Source organism: Patagioenas fasciata, chromosome 34 (genome assembly GCF_037038585.1).
Source record: "Patagioenas fasciata isolate bPatFas1 chromosome 34, bPatFas1.hap1, whole genome shotgun sequence".
In the NCBI taxonomy this organism is placed as follows: domain Eukaryota; kingdom Metazoa; phylum Chordata; class Aves; order Columbiformes; family Columbidae; genus Patagioenas; species Patagioenas fasciata.
The window spans coordinates 2,783,804-2,801,571 of record NC_092553.1 but is presented as its reverse complement, the minus strand read 5'-3'; the positions used below and the strand labels follow the sequence as shown (position 1 = coordinate 2,801,571).

The following is a 17,768-nucleotide window of genomic DNA, read 5'->3' as shown; positions in this document are numbered from 1 at the left end:
ATGTGATCTGGGAAGCTAAGCAGGGTCGGGCCCGGTCAGCACTTGGATGGGAGACCAACCACGGAGATGCTGGAGGGAGCAGAGCATCTGCCATGTGAGGGAAAGAATAAGGAATAAAGACCCCAAAACGTCTCTTTTTCCTTTGTACTTTTCCCCCGTTTAAGTGAAAAGGAAGATATTGGGTGTTTTCAGCACCAGCAGTGGAGGTGGGGAGGAAACAGCTTCAAGAATATCCCTAAACTCCCCCAGATTTACCCCAAATCCTGCTGGGGGGGGACAAACCCCTCCCACTGTCACCATGTGCCCAGTTCTCTCCCCCCCAGCCCTTTCCCCTCTTTTTGTCCCAATTGGTTGGGATGGAATTTCATCACTTTGTTCCGTTTCGTAACTTGCCCCGCTCTGAAAAGAGGCTTTTTCTCCCCAAAATAACACTGAGCACGATGCTTGGCCCCCCCAAACCCCTCAATGTCAGATCAGGAGCTGGACAGACCCATATGGACCTGGACAGACCCATAGAGACCTGCACAGACCCATAGAGACGCACAGAGACCTGCACAGACCCATAGGGACCTGCACAGACCCATAGGGACCCGCACAGACCCATAGGGACCCATAGACACCTGCACAGACCCACAGGGACCCGCACAGACCCATAGAGATGCATAGAGACCTGCACAGACCCATAGAGACCTGCACAGACCCATAGAGATGCATAGAGACCTGCACAGACCCATAGAGACCTGCACAGACCCATAGAGACCTGCACAGACCCATAGAGACCCATAGAGACCTGCACAGACCCATAGGGACCCATAGGGACCTGCACAGTCCCATAGGGACCCATAGGGCCTGCACAGACCCATATAGACTCACATAGATCTGGGCAGACCCATAGAGACCCACAGAGGTTTGTATAGACCCATACAGACGCACATAGATCTGGACAGACCCATATATATCCATTTATATCCACATAGACCCAGAGAGGTTCGTACAGACCCATATAGGTTTGTACAAACCCATACAGACTTGTACAGACCCTTATAGACCTGTACAGACCCATATAGGTTCGTACAGACCCTTATAGACCTGGATACATACAAACACCTATAGATCAGTATAAACCCACACAGGTTCCGACAAGCCCCTATAGATCTGTATAAACCCATACAGGTTCCGACAAGCCCCTATAGATCTGTATAAACCCATACAGGTTCATATAAACCCATACAGGTTCATACAAACCCATATAGATCTGTATAAACCCATACAGGTGCATATAAACCCATACAGGTTCACACAAACCCATATAGATCTGTATAAACCCATACAGGTCATACAAACCCATACAGGTTCATGCAAACCCATATAGATCTGTATAAAGCCCCATAGATCTGTATAAAGCCCCACAGATTCGCACAAACCCATACAGACCCACACAAACCCATATGGGTCAATTCACAGCCCTATGCCACCGACCCCAACATATAGACAATCCCCCTATAGCACCATATAGGCCCCACGGGCGCTACCGGACACCCCAATATCGCCTTTTCCTCCTCCTTTTATTCCGCAAACCACACTCGGCGCCGCGTGCCGAATCCTCCCCACCAAACCCAACCAAAACGGGGGGGAAACCCAACCAAAATGGGGGGAAACCCAACCAAAACGGGGGGAAACCCAACCAAAACGGGGGGCGAAACCCCCCAAAATAGGGGGGAAACCCCTTCAAAAGACGGGGGGGGCGAACCCCGTTAACTCCAACTGGGGTCGTAGCCGTCCCAATCCGGCGGAGGCGCCAGGAAGACGCGGCGCCCCCGGTAGACGAAGCTGACGATGCCGCGGTAGCCGGCGCGGGGGACGCCGGATTTGAGGTCATCCATGAGCCCCAAGGCCTTGGCCGCGGCCTTGAAGGCGTCGCGACCGCGGTATTGAAGCCGCACCGGCCCCGGTTGATCGCGGTGATGGTGGCGGCCGGCCCGTAGCTCCTCCAACCGCACCTCGGGCGCGCCGTACACCTCGGCCAAAAAGCGGCGTTCGTACTCCTCCTTTTTGAGGTAAGAAAGGTCCAGTTGGGTGAAAGGCACGAAGCGGTCGTTAAGCTTGATGAACTTTAGGTACTGATCGAAGAACTGCCCGTGGCTCACGCCTTTGCGGCCGAACGTCACCGTACGCGACACCTCGGGCCGCACGCAAGCGCGACCGCGGCGCTGCTCCGGTTGCCGCATCCAATCGTCCCAAAACGCCGCCGGCCACTTGGGTTCCAACTCATCCCAAAGCTCATCGAGGAGCAACCAACCCAAGCCGGGGAAGAAATCGGTGCGGTAGAGGAGTTCGGCGCGAGCGGCGTCCACCATCTGCTCCTTACCGTTGTCGTTCCACGCCGACACGCACCACAAGCTGCGGTCGGCGAGGAGCAACGGTAACGCCGCTTGGAAGTACTCGAAGAAATCCGGCGCCACCTCCAAGTCGTCCTCCACCACGATGGCGGCGCGGTAGCGGAAGGTGCGGAACACCTGGCCCAACGCCCAGCGGTAGTGGCGGGCGATGCGGTAATAACCCTGGAACTTGCGGTGTTCGGGCGGCGCGGCCACCTCGCCGAGGTCCGGTTGGCGGATGTGCGCCACGGCGGCGCCGTAGGACGCGATGACGCGGGCGGTCTCGGCGTGGCCGCAATCCTGGCTGACGATGAGGGGGAAGCGGTGCGCCGAGGGTCGGTAGCGGAGGAGAGCGTCCAGGCAGCGCCGTACGGTGCTGCGGTCGCACGCCAGCACCAGTACCGGTAACACCGGGGACGTCGGATCCGGATCCGTCACCGGTTGCGGGGTGAGGGGGAGGAGGGCGCGGCGCCGGCTCCATAACCCGCGGTAGCGTTGGATTTGGCGTAGGAGGTCCTGTTGGCGTTCCAGTTCGGTTTCGGCATCTTGAGCCAAGCGGATCACCTCGGCCGTTAAGCGGGAGGAGGAGGAGGAGGATGAGGAAGAGGAGGAAGGCGCTGGGCGGCTCCAGAGGAAGAGGAGGAGGAGGTTCCAGGCGAGGAAGAGCGCGGCGCCCCACACCGCCCAGCCGCTCTTCTTCAGCATCCTTCAGCGCTCAGGGCCGCGCCATGGACCTGGGGGGGCACACGATAAATTAGTGGGGGGAAATCAAGGGGAAAATAAAAGGATGGGTCCCTCCCGAACTCCTGGGTCCCCCCCGGACGCCTGGGTCCTTCCCTGAAGTCCTAGGTCCCTTGGGGAACTCCTGGGTCCCGCCCGGACGCCTGGGTCCTTCCCTGAACTCCTGGGTCCCTTGGGGAACTCCTGGGTCACCCCTGAACTCCTGGGTCCCTTGGGGAACTCCTGGGTGCCCCCCGGACGCCTGGGTCCTTCCCTGAACTCCTGGGTCCCTTGGGGAACTCCTGGGTCACCCCTGAACTCCTGGGTCCCCCCCGGACGCCTGGGTCCTTCCCTGAACTCCTGGGTCCCTTGGGGAACTCCTGGGTCCCCCCTGAACTCCTGGGTCCTTCCCTGAACTTCTGGGTCCCCCCCGAACTCCTGGGTCCCTCCCTGAACTCCTGGGTCCCCTATTTGCGCTCCCCACCGGACGCCTGGGTCCCCTTTTTGGCTCCCTCCTGGACACCTGGGTCCGTATTTGGGTCCCCCCCCCGAACTCCTGGGTCCCTCCCCAAACTCCTGGGTCACCCCTGAAGTCCTGGGTTCTTCCCCGAACTCCTGGGTCCCTTGGGGAACTCCTGGGTCACCCCCAAACTGCAGGGTCCCCCCCGGACGCCTGGGTCCCTTGGGGAACTCCTGGGTCCCTCCCAAACTGCAGGGTCCTTCCCTGAACTCCTGGGTCCCCCCCGGACGCCTGGGTCCTTCCCTGAACTCCTGGGTCTCTCCCCAAACTGCAGGGTCCCCCCAAACTCCTGGGTCGCCCCCCGAACTCCGGGGTCCCTCCCTGAACTCCTGGGTCCCTTGGGGAACTCCTGGGTCACCCCCAAACTGCAGGGTCCCCCCCGGATGCCTGGGTCCTTACCCAAACTCCTGGGTCTCCCCCCAAACTCCTGGGTCCCCCCTCCAAACTGCAGGGTCCCCCCAAACTCCTGGGTCCCCCCCGAACTCCTGGGTCCCTCCCTGAACTCCTGGGTCCCCCCCCGGTCGCCTGGGTCCTTCCCTAAACTGCAGGGTCCTTCCCGGAACTCCTGGGTCTCTTGGGGAACTCCTGGCTCACCCCTGAACTCCTGGCTCACCCCTGAACTCCTGGGTCCCCTCCCGAACTCCTGGGTCCCCTCCCGAACTCCTCACCCTTAAAACACCCAGGGGAGCTCTCAAAATTCCCCCCACACTGAGAAAATTCCACCCCCCCCCCCCCCCGCCACCAACCCCGACGGGGAGAGGAAGCGAAACCGCCCCGGAGATTCGGCAACGTGGCACCGTGGAGATTAAAACCGGTATTAAACAAATAAAGGGGCAAATAAACTGCAAAGAGAAACTGGGGGGGGGTGGGGAGGAGGGGGCAGAGTCCGTTCATTTTAATTATTAACCCGGGATTAACCCGGGGGGGGCGGCTCCTGATGGGCAAACAAAGCGGGTGGGGAAGCGCGATGAGGCTGGAGGTTCAAGGGTTAACGCGGCCACGCTGGCGGAAAAGGGAATTAAGGGGGAAAACACCCGGAAAAGGGGTTTTTTTTGGGGGGGGAAAGGGAGGAGAGGGGGAGGAAGTGTGGGGGAAGCTGCGATTTCCCCCCCCCGGCCATAAAGTGTTGGTATGAGAGTGGAAAAAGGGATTAAAAAGAGGGGATTTGGGGGGGTTTGTACCAGAATATGTGGGGGTTGAGTTGGTAAGGGGGGGGTGGAGTGGTTCGGGTGCCCTCCTGAACTCCTGGGTCCCTTGGGGCACTCCTGGGTCCCCTCCTGAACTCCCAGGTCTCTGGGACACTTCTGGGTCCCCTCCTGAACTTGTGGGTCCCTTGGGGCACTCCTGGGTCCCTTGGGGCACTCCTGGGTCCCCTCTCCTGAACTCCTGGGTCCCTGGGGCACTCCTGGGTCCCCTCCTGAACTCCTGGGTCCCTTGAAGCACTTCTGGGTCCCCTCCTGAACTCATGGGCTCCTTGGGGCACTCCTGGGTCCCTGGGGCACTCCTGGTTCCCCTCCTGAACTCGTGGGTTCCTTGGGGCACTCCTGGGTCCCTGGGGCACTCCTGGGTCCCCTCCTGAACTCGTGGGTCCCTTGGGGTACTCCTGGGTCCCCTCTCCTGAACTCTTGGGCCCCTGGGGCACTCCTGGGTCCCCTCCTGAACTCCTGGGCCCCTTCAGGCATTCCTGGGTCCCTGGGACACTTCTAGGTCCCCTCTTGATCTCCTGGATCCCTTGGGGCACTCCTGAGTCCCCTCTTGAACTCCTGGGTCCCTTGGGGCACTCCTGAGTCCCTGGAATGCTTCTGGGTCCCCTCCTGAACTCCTGGGTCCCTTGGGGCACTCCTGGGTCCCTGGGATGCTTCTGGGTCCCCTCCTGAACTCCTGGGTCCCTCTCGATCTCCTCAGTACCTTGGGGCACTCCTGGGTCCCTTTCCCGGACTCCAGCACAAAACGGCAGAGTTTGGGTTCCAAACGAGTGGGTTTGCCCCAAAAACCGGGTGTTTTGCCCCAAAAAGTGGGTGTTTTGCCCCAAAAAAGCGGGTTCGGCAGTGGCCTCACCGGCGTTTGATGGCGCTGAGTAAGCAGAGCCGGGATTTCCCTACCCTCGTTTTCACTCCGCTAATTAAATCCAATTAAATCCCCCCTCCCCATCCCCCTCAATCCACATCCCACCCATTTTTAAGGGTGAAACCCCCAAAATGTGGGGAGTTTGGGGGGGGGGGGATTTGAAGCTCCTCCCCCCCCCCGCCAGACACCCCAAAACCCACAGACTCACCTGCTTTTGGGGTTCAGGTCCTGGGGGAGGGGGGTCGCTGGGGTTCCCCCCTCCCCCCTGTTCTCCGCAGTCCTTCCCGGGGGGTCCCCCAAAAACAGGATGGGGGGGGGGTGAGGTCGCGGCTTCTCCCCCTTTGGAGCCTCCTTGTTGTTGGGGGGGGGTATAGGGGGGTCAGGCCATGGTGGGGGCTGTGTCCGTCTGTCCGTCCGCTGGCCTGGGACTCGGTGCCCCCCCAAACATGGGTTGAGTTTTGGGGGGGGGTGTCTTTGAGCTCTAAAAAAGAGGAAGGAAAAGGTTAAAATGCCCCAAACGTCCCCCTAAAACCCCTGTGGGGTTGTGGGATTGTTCCCCCCCACCCCGGTCCTAAAGGGGATAGGGAACCCCCCCAAACCTTATAGGAGACAGGAGACCCCCCCCCCAGACTCTATAGAGGGCAGGGAGCCCCCCCAAACCTTATAGGAGACAGGGGACCCCTCCCAGACTCTACAGAGGGCAGGGAGCCCCCCCAAACCTTACAGGAGACAGGGGACCCCCCCAGACTCTACAGGGGCAGGGGGGTCCCCCAAACCTTATAGGAGACAGGGGACCCCCCCAGACTCTATAGGGGGCAGGGGGGCCCCCCAAACCTTATAGGAGACAGGGGACCCCTCCCAGACTCTACAGGGGCGGGGGGGTCCCCCAAACCTTATAGGAGACAGGGGATCCCTCCCAGACTCTATAGGGGCAGGGCCCCCCAAACATTATAGGAGATAGGGAACCCCCCCCAGACTCTATAGGGGGCAGGGGGGCCCCCCAAATGTTATAGGAAACAGAGGACCCCCCCAGATTCTATAGGGGCAGGGGGGACCCCCAAACCTTATAGGGGACAGGGGCCCCCCCCCGACTCTATAGGGGTAGGGGGGCCCCCCAAACCTTATAAGGGACAGGGGGCCCCCCCAGACCCTATAGGGGTCAGGGAACCCCCCAAACCTTATAGAGGACAGGGGAGCCCCCTCCAGACCCAACAGGGGACAGGGGAGCCCCCCCAGCCTTATAGGGAACACAAGAGCCCCCCCTCCAGCCCCTAAAGGTGACGGGGGAGCCCCCCAAACCCCCACGGCCCCCTCATGGGGTCCCCCCAGCCCCACATCAGCCCCCCCGGCCCGTCCTGACACCCCCACGGGTGACACCGGAGGCCCCACGGGGCCGCTCCCTCACCCCCGGAGGCCACGGGAGGGGCCCCCCCGGCTGTAAGGGGCTCGGGGAACCCCCCAGGAACCCATGGGGAACCCCTGGAACCCCCCCAGGTCCGTCCCGGGCCCCCCCGTTACCAGCGGCAGCGCCCGCCACTTCCGCCCCGCCGCGCCGGAAGCGACGCCATGGCAACGGCGAGGCCACGCCCCTTCCTGACAGGCCGCGCCCCCAACCAACGGCGGCTCTTCAACACGAGGCCACGCCCCCTCCTCACAGGCCACGCCCACTCCCAGCCTTCCCGATTCAATTAGCGGCCGCTTAATCAATCCTTCCCTCATTAACTAACGCCGTCTTAACTGATCCCTCCCCGGGGGCTCCGCTAATCTGTCGACGGTAGCTTAATTAATCAAGGCCCGGGCTCTCCGGTGATTAATCCTCTCGCTTCCCGGGTTGGGGAGGGGCTGGAGCAGTGACGCGGCGGAAGAGGCGGGGCTAGACGGTCCGCGCGCGCTGGGGCCGCTCTGGGGGTTGGACTCGTCTGCTCCGGGAGGTGGGGGATTCATGGGGGAAAATGGGGAGGGGTTTTGGGGGGCTGGGGGATGTGGGGAAATGGGGGGTGATGGGGGGGGTTGGGGGGGGATCGGGGGGCAGTGAGGGGGTTGGGGGGCTGGGGAATGGGGGGTGATGGGGAAATGGGGGGATCGGGGTGTCATTGGGGGGCAATGAGGGGATTGGGGGGTGTGGGGAAATGGGGGGATTGGGGGTCATTGGGGGACTGGGGGGGCAATGAGGGTATTGGGGGACATTGGGGTAATGGGGGATGTGGGGAAATGGGGGGGATCGGGGGGCAATGAGGGGATTGGGGGCTGGGGAATGGGGGGAAATGGGGGGTATTGGGGTGATGGGGAAATGGGGGGTGATGGAGAAATGAGGGGATCGGGGGGTCATTGGGGGGCAATGAGGGGATTGGGGGACGTGGGGAAATGGGGGACATTGGGGTGATGGGGGGGTCGGGGGGTCATTGGGGGGCAATGAGGGGATTGGGGGGTATTGGGGTGATGGGGAAATGGGGGGATCAGGGGATCATTGGGGGGCAATGAGGGGAATGGGGGGTATTGGGGTGATGGGGAAATGGGGGGTGATGGGGAAGTGGGGGGATCGGGGGGTCATTGGGGGACATTGGGGGGCAATGAGGGGATTGGGGGACGTGGGGAAATGGGGGACATTGGGGTGATGGGGGGGTCAGGGGGTCATTGGGGGGCAATGAGGGGATTGGGGGTATTGGGGGGCCATTGGGGGGCAATGAGGGGATTGGGGGGCAGGGGAATGGGGGACATTGGGGTGATGGGGAAATGGGGGGATCAGGGGGTCATTGGGGGGCAATGAGGGGATTGGGGTGCTGGGGGGGATTGGGGGGTCATTGGGGGGCAATGAGGGGATTGGGGTGATGGGGGCTGTGGGGCAATGGGGGGAACTGGGGGGCAATAGGAAGCAGCGGGGTGGTCACAGGGGGTTCAACCCCCCCACACCCAACAAGGGGGTGCAAGAACCCCCCGGCTTGACCCCCCAATTCCCCCCCTCCCCCTCCAGCTATGGCGCTGCCCCCCTCTTCCTGCTTCCAGACCCCCCTGGATTTCTGCCCCGATTGTGGGTCCGTGCTGCCCCCCCCGGGCCCCCCCAGCACCGTCCGCTGCCCCCGCTGCCACTTCACCCTCCAAGTCTCCGGTCAGTGAGTTTGGGGGGCTCCCGGACGCCTGGGTCCCTCATAGGACCCCCCCCCATGAAACCCCCAGACCCCCCCCATATCATTTCTTCCCCCCCCCGCCCAGATTTTGAGGGTAAAACCGTCCGCAGCACCATTGAGTTCAACCCCCTGCACCCCCACGGTGGGGGGGGGCGGGGGCCCGATCCTGCGCCCCACAGCCATGGGCCGTCGGTGAGTGCTGGGGGGACACACACACACAACAATGAACCCCCCCTCCAAAATGAGGTTACCCCCCCCATAAAGCACAAACCTCCTGGGTCCCCTCCTGAACTCCTGGGTCCCTTGGGGCACTCCTGGGTCCCTCTCGATCTCCTGAGTCCCTTGGGGCACTCCTGGGTCCCTCCCGAACTCCTGGGTCCCAGGGACACTTCTGGGTCCCCTCTCGATCTCCTGAGTCCCTTGGGGCACTCCTGGGTCCCTCCCGAACTCCTTGGTCCCTTGGGGCACTCCTGGGTCCCCTATGATCTCCTGAGCCCCTTGGGGCACTCCTGGGTCCCTCCCGAACTCCTGGGTCCCAGGGACACTTCTGGGTCCCCTATCAATCTCCTGGGTCCCCTCTCAATCTCCTGGGTCCCTTGGGGCACTCCTGGGTCCCTCTTGATCTCCTGGGTCCCTTGGGGCACTCCTGGGTCCCTCTTGATCTCCTGGGTCCCCTCTCAATCTCCTGAGTCCCTTGGGGCACGCCTGGGTCCCTTGGGGCACTCCTGGGTCCCTCCTGAACTCCTGAGTCCCCTCTCAATCTCCTGAGTCCCTTGGGGCACCCTTGGTTCCCTTGGGGCACTCCTGGGTCCCTCCCGAACTCCTGAGTCCCCTCTCAATCTCCTGAGTCCCTTGGGGCACTCCTGGGTCCCTCCCGAACTCCTGAGTCCCCTCTCAATCTCCTGAGTCCCTTGGGGCACCCCTGGTTCCCTTGGGGCACTCCTGGGTCCCTCCCGAACTCCTGGGTCCCTTAGGGCACCCCCGGGTCCCTTGGGGCACTCCTGGGTCCCTCCCGAACTCCTGAGTCCCCTCTCAATCTCCTGAGTCCCTTGGGGCACCCCTGGTTCCCTTGGGGCACTCCTGGGTCCCTCCCGAACTCCTGGGTCCCTTAGGGCACCCCCGGGTCCCTTGGGGCACTCCTGGGTCCCTCCCGAACTCCTGAGTCCCCTCTCAATCTCCTGAGTCCCTTGGGGCACCCCTGGTTCCCTTGGGGCACTCCTGGGTCCCTCCCGAACTCCTGGGTCCCTCCCAATCTCCTGGGTCCCTTGGGGCACCCCTGGTTCCCTTGGGGCACTCCTGGGTCCCTCCCGAACTCCTGGGTCCCTCTCAATCTCCTGGGTCCCTTGGGGCACCCCTGGGTCCCTTTGGGCACTCCTGGGTCCCTCCCGAACTCCTGAGTCCCCTCTCAATCTCCTGAGTCCCTTGGGGCACCCCTGGGTCCCTTGGGGCACTCCTGGGTCCCTCCCAATCTCCTGGGTCCCTCCCAATCTTCTGAGTCCCTTGGGGCACCCCTGGGTCCCTTGGGGCACCCCTGGTTCCCTTGGGGCACTCCTGGGTCCCTCCCGAACTCCTGAGTCCCCTCTCAATCTCCTGAGTCCCTTGGGGCACTCCTGGGTCCCTCTCCATCTCCTGGGTCCCCTCTCAATCTCCTGAGTCCCTTGGGGCACCCCTGGTTCCCTTGGGGCACTCCTGGGTCCCTCCCGAACTCCTGGGTCCCTCCCAATCTCCTGGGTACCTTGGGGCACCCCTGGTTCCCTTGGGGCACTCCTGGGTCCCTCTTGATCTCCTGGGTCCCCTCTCAATCTCCTGAGTCCCTTGGGGCACCCCTGGTTCCCTTGGGGCACTCCTGGGTCCCTCCCGAACTCCTGAGTCCCCTCTCAATCTCCTGAGTCCCTTGGGGCACTCCTGGGTCCCTCCCGAACTCCTGAGTCCCCTCTCAATCTCCTGAGTCCCTTGGGGCACTCCTGGGTCCCTCCCGAACTCCTGGGTCCCTCCCAATCTCCTGGGTCCCTTGGGGCACCCCTGGTTCCCTTGGGGCACTCCTGGGTCCCTCCCGAACTCCTGAGTCCCCTCTCAATCTCCTGAGTCCCTTGGGGCACCCCTGGTTCCCTTGGGGCACTCCTGGGTCCCTCCCGAACTCCTGAGTCCCCTCCCAATCTCCTGAGTCCCTTGGGGCACCCCTGGTTCCCTTGGGGCACTCCTGGGTCCCCTCTGAACTCCTGAGTCCCCTCTCAATCTCCTGGTTCCCTTGGGGCACTCCTGGGTCCCTCTCAATCTCCTGAGTCCCTTGGGGCACCCCTGGGTCCCTTGGGGCACCCCTGGTTCCCTTGGGGCACTCCTGGGTCCCTCTCCATCTCCTGGGTCCCCTCTCAATCTCCTGAGTCCCTTGGGGCACCCCTGGTTCCCTTGGGGCACTCCTGGGTCCCTCCCGAACTCCTGAGTCCCCTCTCAATCTCCTGAGTCCCTTGGGGCACCCCTGGGTCCCTTTGGGCACTCCTGGGTCCCTTGGGGCACTCCTGGGTCCCTCTCCATCTCCTGGGTCCCCTCTCAATCTTCTGAGTCCCTTGGGGCACCCCTGGGTCCCTTGGGGCACCCCTGGTTCCCTTGGGGCACTCCTGGGTCCCTCCCAAACTCCTGAGTCCCCTCTCATGGACTCTGGCCCAAAACTCCCTGAACCTGGGAGGGGGTTAAGCCCCCCCCTACCCCCCAAAACCAAGGGGGTGACTCTAATTTTGGGGGGGGGGGGCACAGGTGGAGCGGCGCTGCCCCCGCTGCGGCCATGAGGGGATGACGTTCCACACCCGGCAGATGCGCTCGGCCGATGAGGGACAGAGCGTCTTCTACAGCTGCCCCCGGTGCCGGTGGGGACCCCCCCCCCCCCAAAAATCCCTGACCCCCCCCTCCCCAAACCCCCCACACCCCCCCCAACCCACAAAATCCCCCCCCAAATCCTCACCCCCACACAACACCCCCAAAACACCCACCCAAATACCCCCCAAACGCCCACCCAAACATCCCTGACACCCCCCCAAAATCCCTGACCCCCCCCCAAATCCTCGATACCCCCCCAAATCCTCAATACCCCCCCAAATCCTTGATACCCCCCCCACAACCCCCAACACCCCCCCAAAATCCTTGACCCCTCCCAATATCCCTGACCCCACCCCAATATCCCTGACCCCCCCCAAAATCCCTGACCCCCCCCAGAATCCCTGACCCCCCCCAATATCCCCGACCCCCCCCAAATCCTCAATACCCCCCCCAAAATCCCCAACTGACCCCACCCCAACATTGCTGACCCCCCCAAAAATCCCCACCCCCCCAAAATCCCCGATCCCCCCCCAAAGTCCTCAATACCCCCCCACAACCCCCAACACCCCCCCAAAATCCTTGACCGCCCCCAATATCCCCGACCCCCCCCAAAATCCCTGACCCCCCCCAGAATCCCCAACCCCCCCAATATTCCCGACCCCCCCCAATATCCCCGACCCCCCCAAAATCCTCAATACCCCCCCAAAATCCCCAACTGACCCCACCCCAACATTGCTGACCCCCCCCCAAAAAATCCCCGATCCCCCCCCAAAATCCCCGATCCCCCCCCAAAATCCTCAATACCCCCCCCACAACCCCCAACACCCCCCCAAAATCCTTGACCGCCCCCAATATCCCCGACCCCCCCCAAAATCCCCGACCCCCCCCAATATCCCTGACCCCCCCCCCAAAATCCCCAACCCCCCCCAAATCCTCGATATCCCCCCCACAACCCCCGACACCCCCCCAAAATCCTCGATACCCCTCCCAAAATCTGTGATCTCCCCACCCCAAAAATCCCCGACCCCCCCAAAGATCCCTGACCCACCCCCACAACCCCCGACCCCCACCCTAAAAATCCCTGACACCCCCCCGAATCCTCAATACCCCCCCCAAAATCCTCGATACCCCCCCAAAATCCCCAACACCCCCCCAAAATCCCCCCCATCACCCTCCTCCCATCTCCCCACAGGTTCCAGGAAAAGGAGGATTCGTGAGGGGGGTATTTGCCCCCCCCGGGGGGGTATTTGCCCCCTCCCATCTGATAATAAAAGCCCCCCTGGGGGGGGTTATTGAGGGTTGTGCTTGGGGGTGTCTGAGTTGATCCCCAAAATAGCCCCCAGCCCCAATTTGCCCCCCCCAGCCCCAATTTGCCCCGCCCATCCCCAATTTGCCCCCCCAAATTGCTCCGTAGTTCTTCCGACCCGCCCCCGCCCTCCCTGCGCATGCGCCCTGCGCCGTACGGCGGAAGTGGCGCCCGCAGTGCGAGCTGCGCGTTGTACGGCAACCCCGCCGGAAGTGCTGCGCGCCGCCCGCCGGAAGTGGGGGCGACGCTGCACCGGGGCGGCGGCGGCGAGCGAGGCCCAGACCGGAGGGTGTTTCCCCCCCCCCCCTCCCCTCACCTCACCCCCCAAAACCGGACCCGGGACCCCCCCCTGGATCCCCCTCGCCCCGGGGATCATGTCCGGGACGGCGGACAACGGCGGCTGCGGCACCGCCACCGTCACCGAGACCGGCACCGCGGAGCCGGTGAGGACCGGGTGGGGGTGGCTGGGGATGGGGGGGGTATGGGTACCAGGGTGGGGGGGTGGAGGGCTATAGGTAGCGGGGAGGGGCCTAGAGATGGCAGGGAGGGGGCTGTGGGTACTGGGGAGGGGCCTATAGGTAATGGGAGGGGCCTATAGGTAATGGGAGAGGCCTATAGATAGTGGGAGGGGCTATAGATAGTGGGAGGGGCTATAGTGGGAGGGGCATAGACAGTGGGGAGGGGGCTATAGGTACTGGAAGGGGCTATAGATATCAGGGAGGGGTGTATAGGTAGTGGGAGGGGCTATAGGTAGTGGGGAGGGCGCTATAGGTACTGGGAGGGTCCTATGGATAGCGGGGGCTATAGATACTGGGGAGGGGCCTATAGGTGCCGGGAGGGGCTATAGGTATTGAAGAGGGGGTTATAGGTAACAGGGAGGTGCTATAGATAGCAGGGAGGGGGCTGTAGGTACTGGGGAGGTGCTATAGATACTGGGAGGGGCCTATAGATAGCGGGGAGGGGGGACTATAGGTACCAGGATGGGCTATAGATACCAGGGAGGGGGGGTATAGGTACTGGGAGGGGCCTATAGGTACTGGGGAGGGGCTATAGGTACCAGGAGGGGCTTATAGATACGGGGTGGGGGGCTATAAATACCTGAGAGGGGCCTATGGATGCTGGGGGGGAGGGGGGAAGTATAGATACCAGGGGTGTCTATACGTACCAAACAGGGTCTATAGATACTGAAAAGGGGGAGCTGTATAAACTGTATAGAGACCTGGGAGGGGCCTATAGGTACAGGGGGGATCTATACATGCCATGGGGGAATCTATAGGTACCATGGGGGGCTATAGGTACCGGGGGGGACAATAAATAGGGGGGTGGCAGTGGGGATGGGGGGAATGTCAAGGGACGTGACCAAGGCCAGGGATGGATGCAGTGTCAGAGGTGGGGACACAACCAGGATCAGGGGACAATAAATGGGGGGGGAGTGGCAGTGGGGACAGGGGGAGTGTCAAGGGACATGACCAAGGTCAGGGATGGATGCAGTGTCAGAGGTGGGGGAACAACCAGGATCAGGGGACACAACCGGGATCCGGGGACAATAAATGGGGGGTGGCAGTGGGGACAGGGGGGGAGTGTCAAGGGACATGACCAAGGCTGGGGATGGACGCGGTGTCGGAGGTGGGGACACAACCGGGATCAGGGGACAATAAATGGGGGGGGAGTGGCAGTGGGGACAGGGGGAGTGTCAAGGGACATGACCAAGGTCAGGGATGGACGCGGTGTCAGAGGTGGGGACACAACCAGGATGAGACGACAATAAATGGGGGGTGGCAGTGGGGACGGGGGGGGGTGTCAAGGGACATGACCAAGGCCGGGGATGGACGCGGTGTCAGAGGTGGGGACACAACCAGGATGAGGGGACACAACCAGGATCAGGGGATAATAAATGGGGGGGAGTGGCAGTGGGGACAGGGGAGGTGTCAAGGGACATGACCAAGGCCGGGGATGGACACGGTGTCAGAGGTGGGGGAACAACCAGGCTCAGGGGACACAACCGGGATGGGGTGACACAACCAGGGCCGTTTGGGGACAGTGTCACCGTGTCCCCGAGCCGTGACGCCCCTGTCCCCCCCCGCCCCCCCAGGAGAACCGCAGCCTCACGCTGAAGCTGCGCAAGCGCAAACCCGACAAGAAGGTGGAGTGGTCGAGTGACACCGTGGACAACGAGCACCTGGGCCGGCGCTCCTCCAAGTGTGAGTGTCCCCTCGTCCCCCACAGTGTCCCCTCACCCCCCACAGTGTCCCCTCACCCCTCCCCGTGTGTCCCCTCACCCCCCCATGTCCCCTCTTTTCCACCCCTGTGTCCCCTGACCCCCCCCGTGTCACCTGAGCCTCCCCCGTATCCCCTAACCCCCCATTTATCCCCTCATCCCCCCCGTGTCACCTGCAACCCCCGATGTCCCCTGCCCCCCATCATGTCCCCTACCCCCCCACCTCGTGTCCCCTGGCGTCCCCACTGTGTCCCCTGACCCCCCCGTGTGTCCCCACACCCCCCCATGTTACCTGTGTCCCCACCATGTCCCCAGACACCCCCCCCGTGTCCCCTGACCCCCCAGTGTGTCCTCTGATCCCTTCTGTGTCCCCAGACACCCCCATGTCCCCCGACCCCCCCATGACCCCCATGTCCCCCATGTGTCCCCTGACCCCCCCATGTCCCCTGACCCCCCCATGTCCCCCAACCCCCTCATGTCCCCTGACTCCCCCTGTGTGTCCCCATGTCCCCTGACCCCCCCATGTCCCCCATGTGTCCCCCCATGTCCCCCCACTCCCCCACATCCCCCATGTCCCCCATGTGTCCCCATGGCCCCCTGACCCCCCCATGTGTCCCCCCCATGTCCCCCAACCCCCCCACATCCCCCATGTCCCCCATGTGCCCCCATGGCCCCCTGACCCCCCCATGTCCCCCAGACCCCCCCATGTCCCCCATGTGCCCCCATGGCCCCCTGACCCCCCCATGTCCCCCAGACCCCCCCATGTCCCCCATGTCCCCCCATGGCCCCCTGACCCCCCCATGTCCCTCATGTGTCCCCCCCACATCCCCTGACCCCCCCACATCCCCCATGTCCCCCATATCCCCCCATGTCCCCTGACCTCCCCATGTCCCCCCTGACCCCTCCATGTCCCCCAACCCCCTCATGTCCCCTGACTCCCCCTGTGTGTCCCCATGTCCCCTGACCCCCCCATGTCCCCCATGTGTCCCCCCCATGTCCCCCAACCCCCCCACATCCCCCATGTCCCCCATGTGTCCCCATGGCCCCCTGACCCCCCCATGTCCCCCAACCCCACCATGTCCCCCATGTCCCCCCATGTCCCCCGACCCCCCCATGTCCCCCATGTGTCCCCATGGCCCCCGACCCCCCCATGTCCCCCATGTGTCCCCCCCATGTCCCCCAACCCCCCCACATCCCCCATGTCCCCCATGTGTCCCCATGGCCCCCTGACCCCCCCATGTCCCCCATGTGTCCCCCCCACATCCCCCAACCCCCCCACATCCCCCATGTCCCCCATGTGTCCCCATGGCCCCCTGACCCCCCCATGTCCCCCAACCCCGCCATGTCCCCCATGTCCCCCGACCCCCCCACGTCCCCCATGTCCCCCCATGTCCCCCGACCCCCCCACGTCCCCCATGTCCCCTGACTCCCCCTGTGTGTCCCCATGTCCCCTGACCCCCCCATGTCCCCCATGTGTCCCCCCATGTCCCCCCACTCCCCCACATCCCCCATGTCCCCCATGTGTCCCCATGGCCCCCTGACCCCCCCATGTGTCCCCCCCACATCCCCCAACCCCCCCACATCCCCCATGTCCCCCATGTGCCCCCATGGCCCCCTGACCCCCCCATGTCCCCCAACCCCACCATGTCCCCCATGTCCCCCCATGTCCCCCGAACCCCCATGTCCCCCATGTGTCCCCATGGCCCCCTGAACCCCCCATGTCCCCCACGTCCCCCATGTCCCCCCATGTCCCCTGACCCCCCCATGTCCCCCCCAGGCTGCTGCATCTACGAGAAGCCCCGTGCATTCGGGGAGAGCTCGAGCGAGAGCGAAGAAGAGGAGGAAGAGGAGGAAGAGGAGGATGAAGACGCCCGGGGGGGGGCCCCGGGGGGGGGCGAAGGCTGCGGGCACCTCCACTGCGTGCGGGGACACAAACGGGGACGGGGACGCCGGCAACGGGGGGCGGGGGGCGCCGGGGGGGAACCCCAAGCGTTGCCCCCTGCGCCCCCCACCCCTATGGAGCACTGAGGACCCCCCCAGCCTTTCAATAGACTCTGGGTTTGACCCCCCCCCCCCCAAAATCACCCCCCCACCAATCAGCACAGGGATCAACCCCCCCCAATATTGATGCCTGAGCACCCCCAAAATGAGACTTGAACACCCCCCCCCCAATACTGATGCCTGGACCCCCCCCAATGAAACCTGAACCCCCAACTATTGATCCCTGAGCCCCCCCAAATGAAACCTGAACCCCCCCAAAATTAAACCTGGGACCCCCCAATATTGATGCCTGGACCCCCCAATTGAAACCTGAACCCCCCCAATATTGAAACCTGAACCCCCCCAGAATGAAACCTGAACCCCCCCCAAAATGAAACCTGGGACCCCCCAAATGAAACCTGAACCCCCCCAAAATGAAACCTGGGACCCCCCAAAATGAAACCTGGGACCCCCCCAGAATGAAACCTGGGACCCCCCAATATTGATGCCTGGACCCCCCAATTGAAACCTGAACCCCCAACTATTGATACCTGAACCCCCCCAATATTGATGCCTGGACCCCCCCAAATGAAACCTGAACCCCCCAAATGAAACCTGGGACCCCCCCAAATGAAACCTGAAC

The 17,768-nt window shown here is 63.2% G+C and overlaps 3 protein-coding genes across 10 annotated transcripts; 2 read left to right on the top strand and 1 right to left on the bottom strand.

Moving 5' to 3' along the window:
• Positions 1-1,546: 1,546 nt before the first annotated feature.
• Positions 1,547-9,431, bottom strand: MGAT1 (alpha-1,3-mannosyl-glycoprotein 2-beta-N-acetylglucosaminyltransferase). Of its 6 annotated transcripts, none has more exons than XM_071800916.1 (3): positions 9,082-9,431; positions 5,894-6,166; positions 1,547-3,112 (listed from the first exon to the last, which is right to left on the bottom strand). In XM_071800916.1, exon 3 carries the CDS (start codon positions 3,081-3,083, stop codon positions 1,755-1,757), a length of 1,329 nt encoding a protein of 442 aa, XP_071657017.1. In that variant the 5' UTR covers positions 3,084-3,112; positions 5,894-6,166; positions 9,082-9,431; the 3' UTR covers positions 1,547-1,754. The 6 variants fall into 6 exon arrangements, with proteins under 6 accessions (XP_071657017.1, XP_071657016.1, XP_071657014.1 ...); XM_071800915.1 differs by lacking the exon at positions 9,082-9,431 and adding an exon at positions 7,413-7,519; XM_071800913.1 differs by lacking the exon at positions 9,082-9,431 and adding an exon at positions 7,204-7,340.
• Positions 4,414-12,998, top strand: POLR1H (RNA polymerase I subunit H). Of its 3 annotated transcripts, none has more exons than XM_071800922.1 (5): positions 4,414-4,432; positions 8,657-8,791; positions 8,896-9,002; positions 11,562-11,671; positions 12,814-12,998. In XM_071800922.1, the coding sequence occupies exons 2-5, from the start codon at positions 8,659-8,661 to the stop codon at positions 12,836-12,838; spliced, it is 375 nt and encodes a 124-aa protein (XP_071657023.1). In that variant the 5' UTR covers positions 4,414-4,432; positions 8,657-8,658; the 3' UTR covers positions 12,839-12,998. The 3 variants fall into 3 exon arrangements, with proteins under 3 accessions (XP_071657023.1, XP_071657022.1, XP_071657021.1); XM_071800921.1 differs by lacking the exon at positions 4,414-4,432 and adding an exon at positions 7,351-7,491; XM_071800920.1 differs by lacking the exon at positions 4,414-4,432 and adding an exon at positions 7,489-7,616.
• A 141-nt stretch (positions 12,999-13,139) lies between these two features.
• On the top strand, positions 13,140-17,537 carry PPP1R11 (protein phosphatase 1 regulatory inhibitor subunit 11). The gene is made up of 3 exons (XM_071800919.1): positions 13,140-13,370; positions 15,020-15,128; positions 16,923-17,537. The coding sequence occupies exons 1-3, from the start codon at positions 13,302-13,304 to the stop codon at positions 17,171-17,173; spliced, it is 429 nt and encodes a 142-aa protein (XP_071657020.1). The 5' UTR covers positions 13,140-13,301; the 3' UTR covers positions 17,174-17,537.
• Positions 17,538-17,768: the final 231 nt, after the last annotated feature.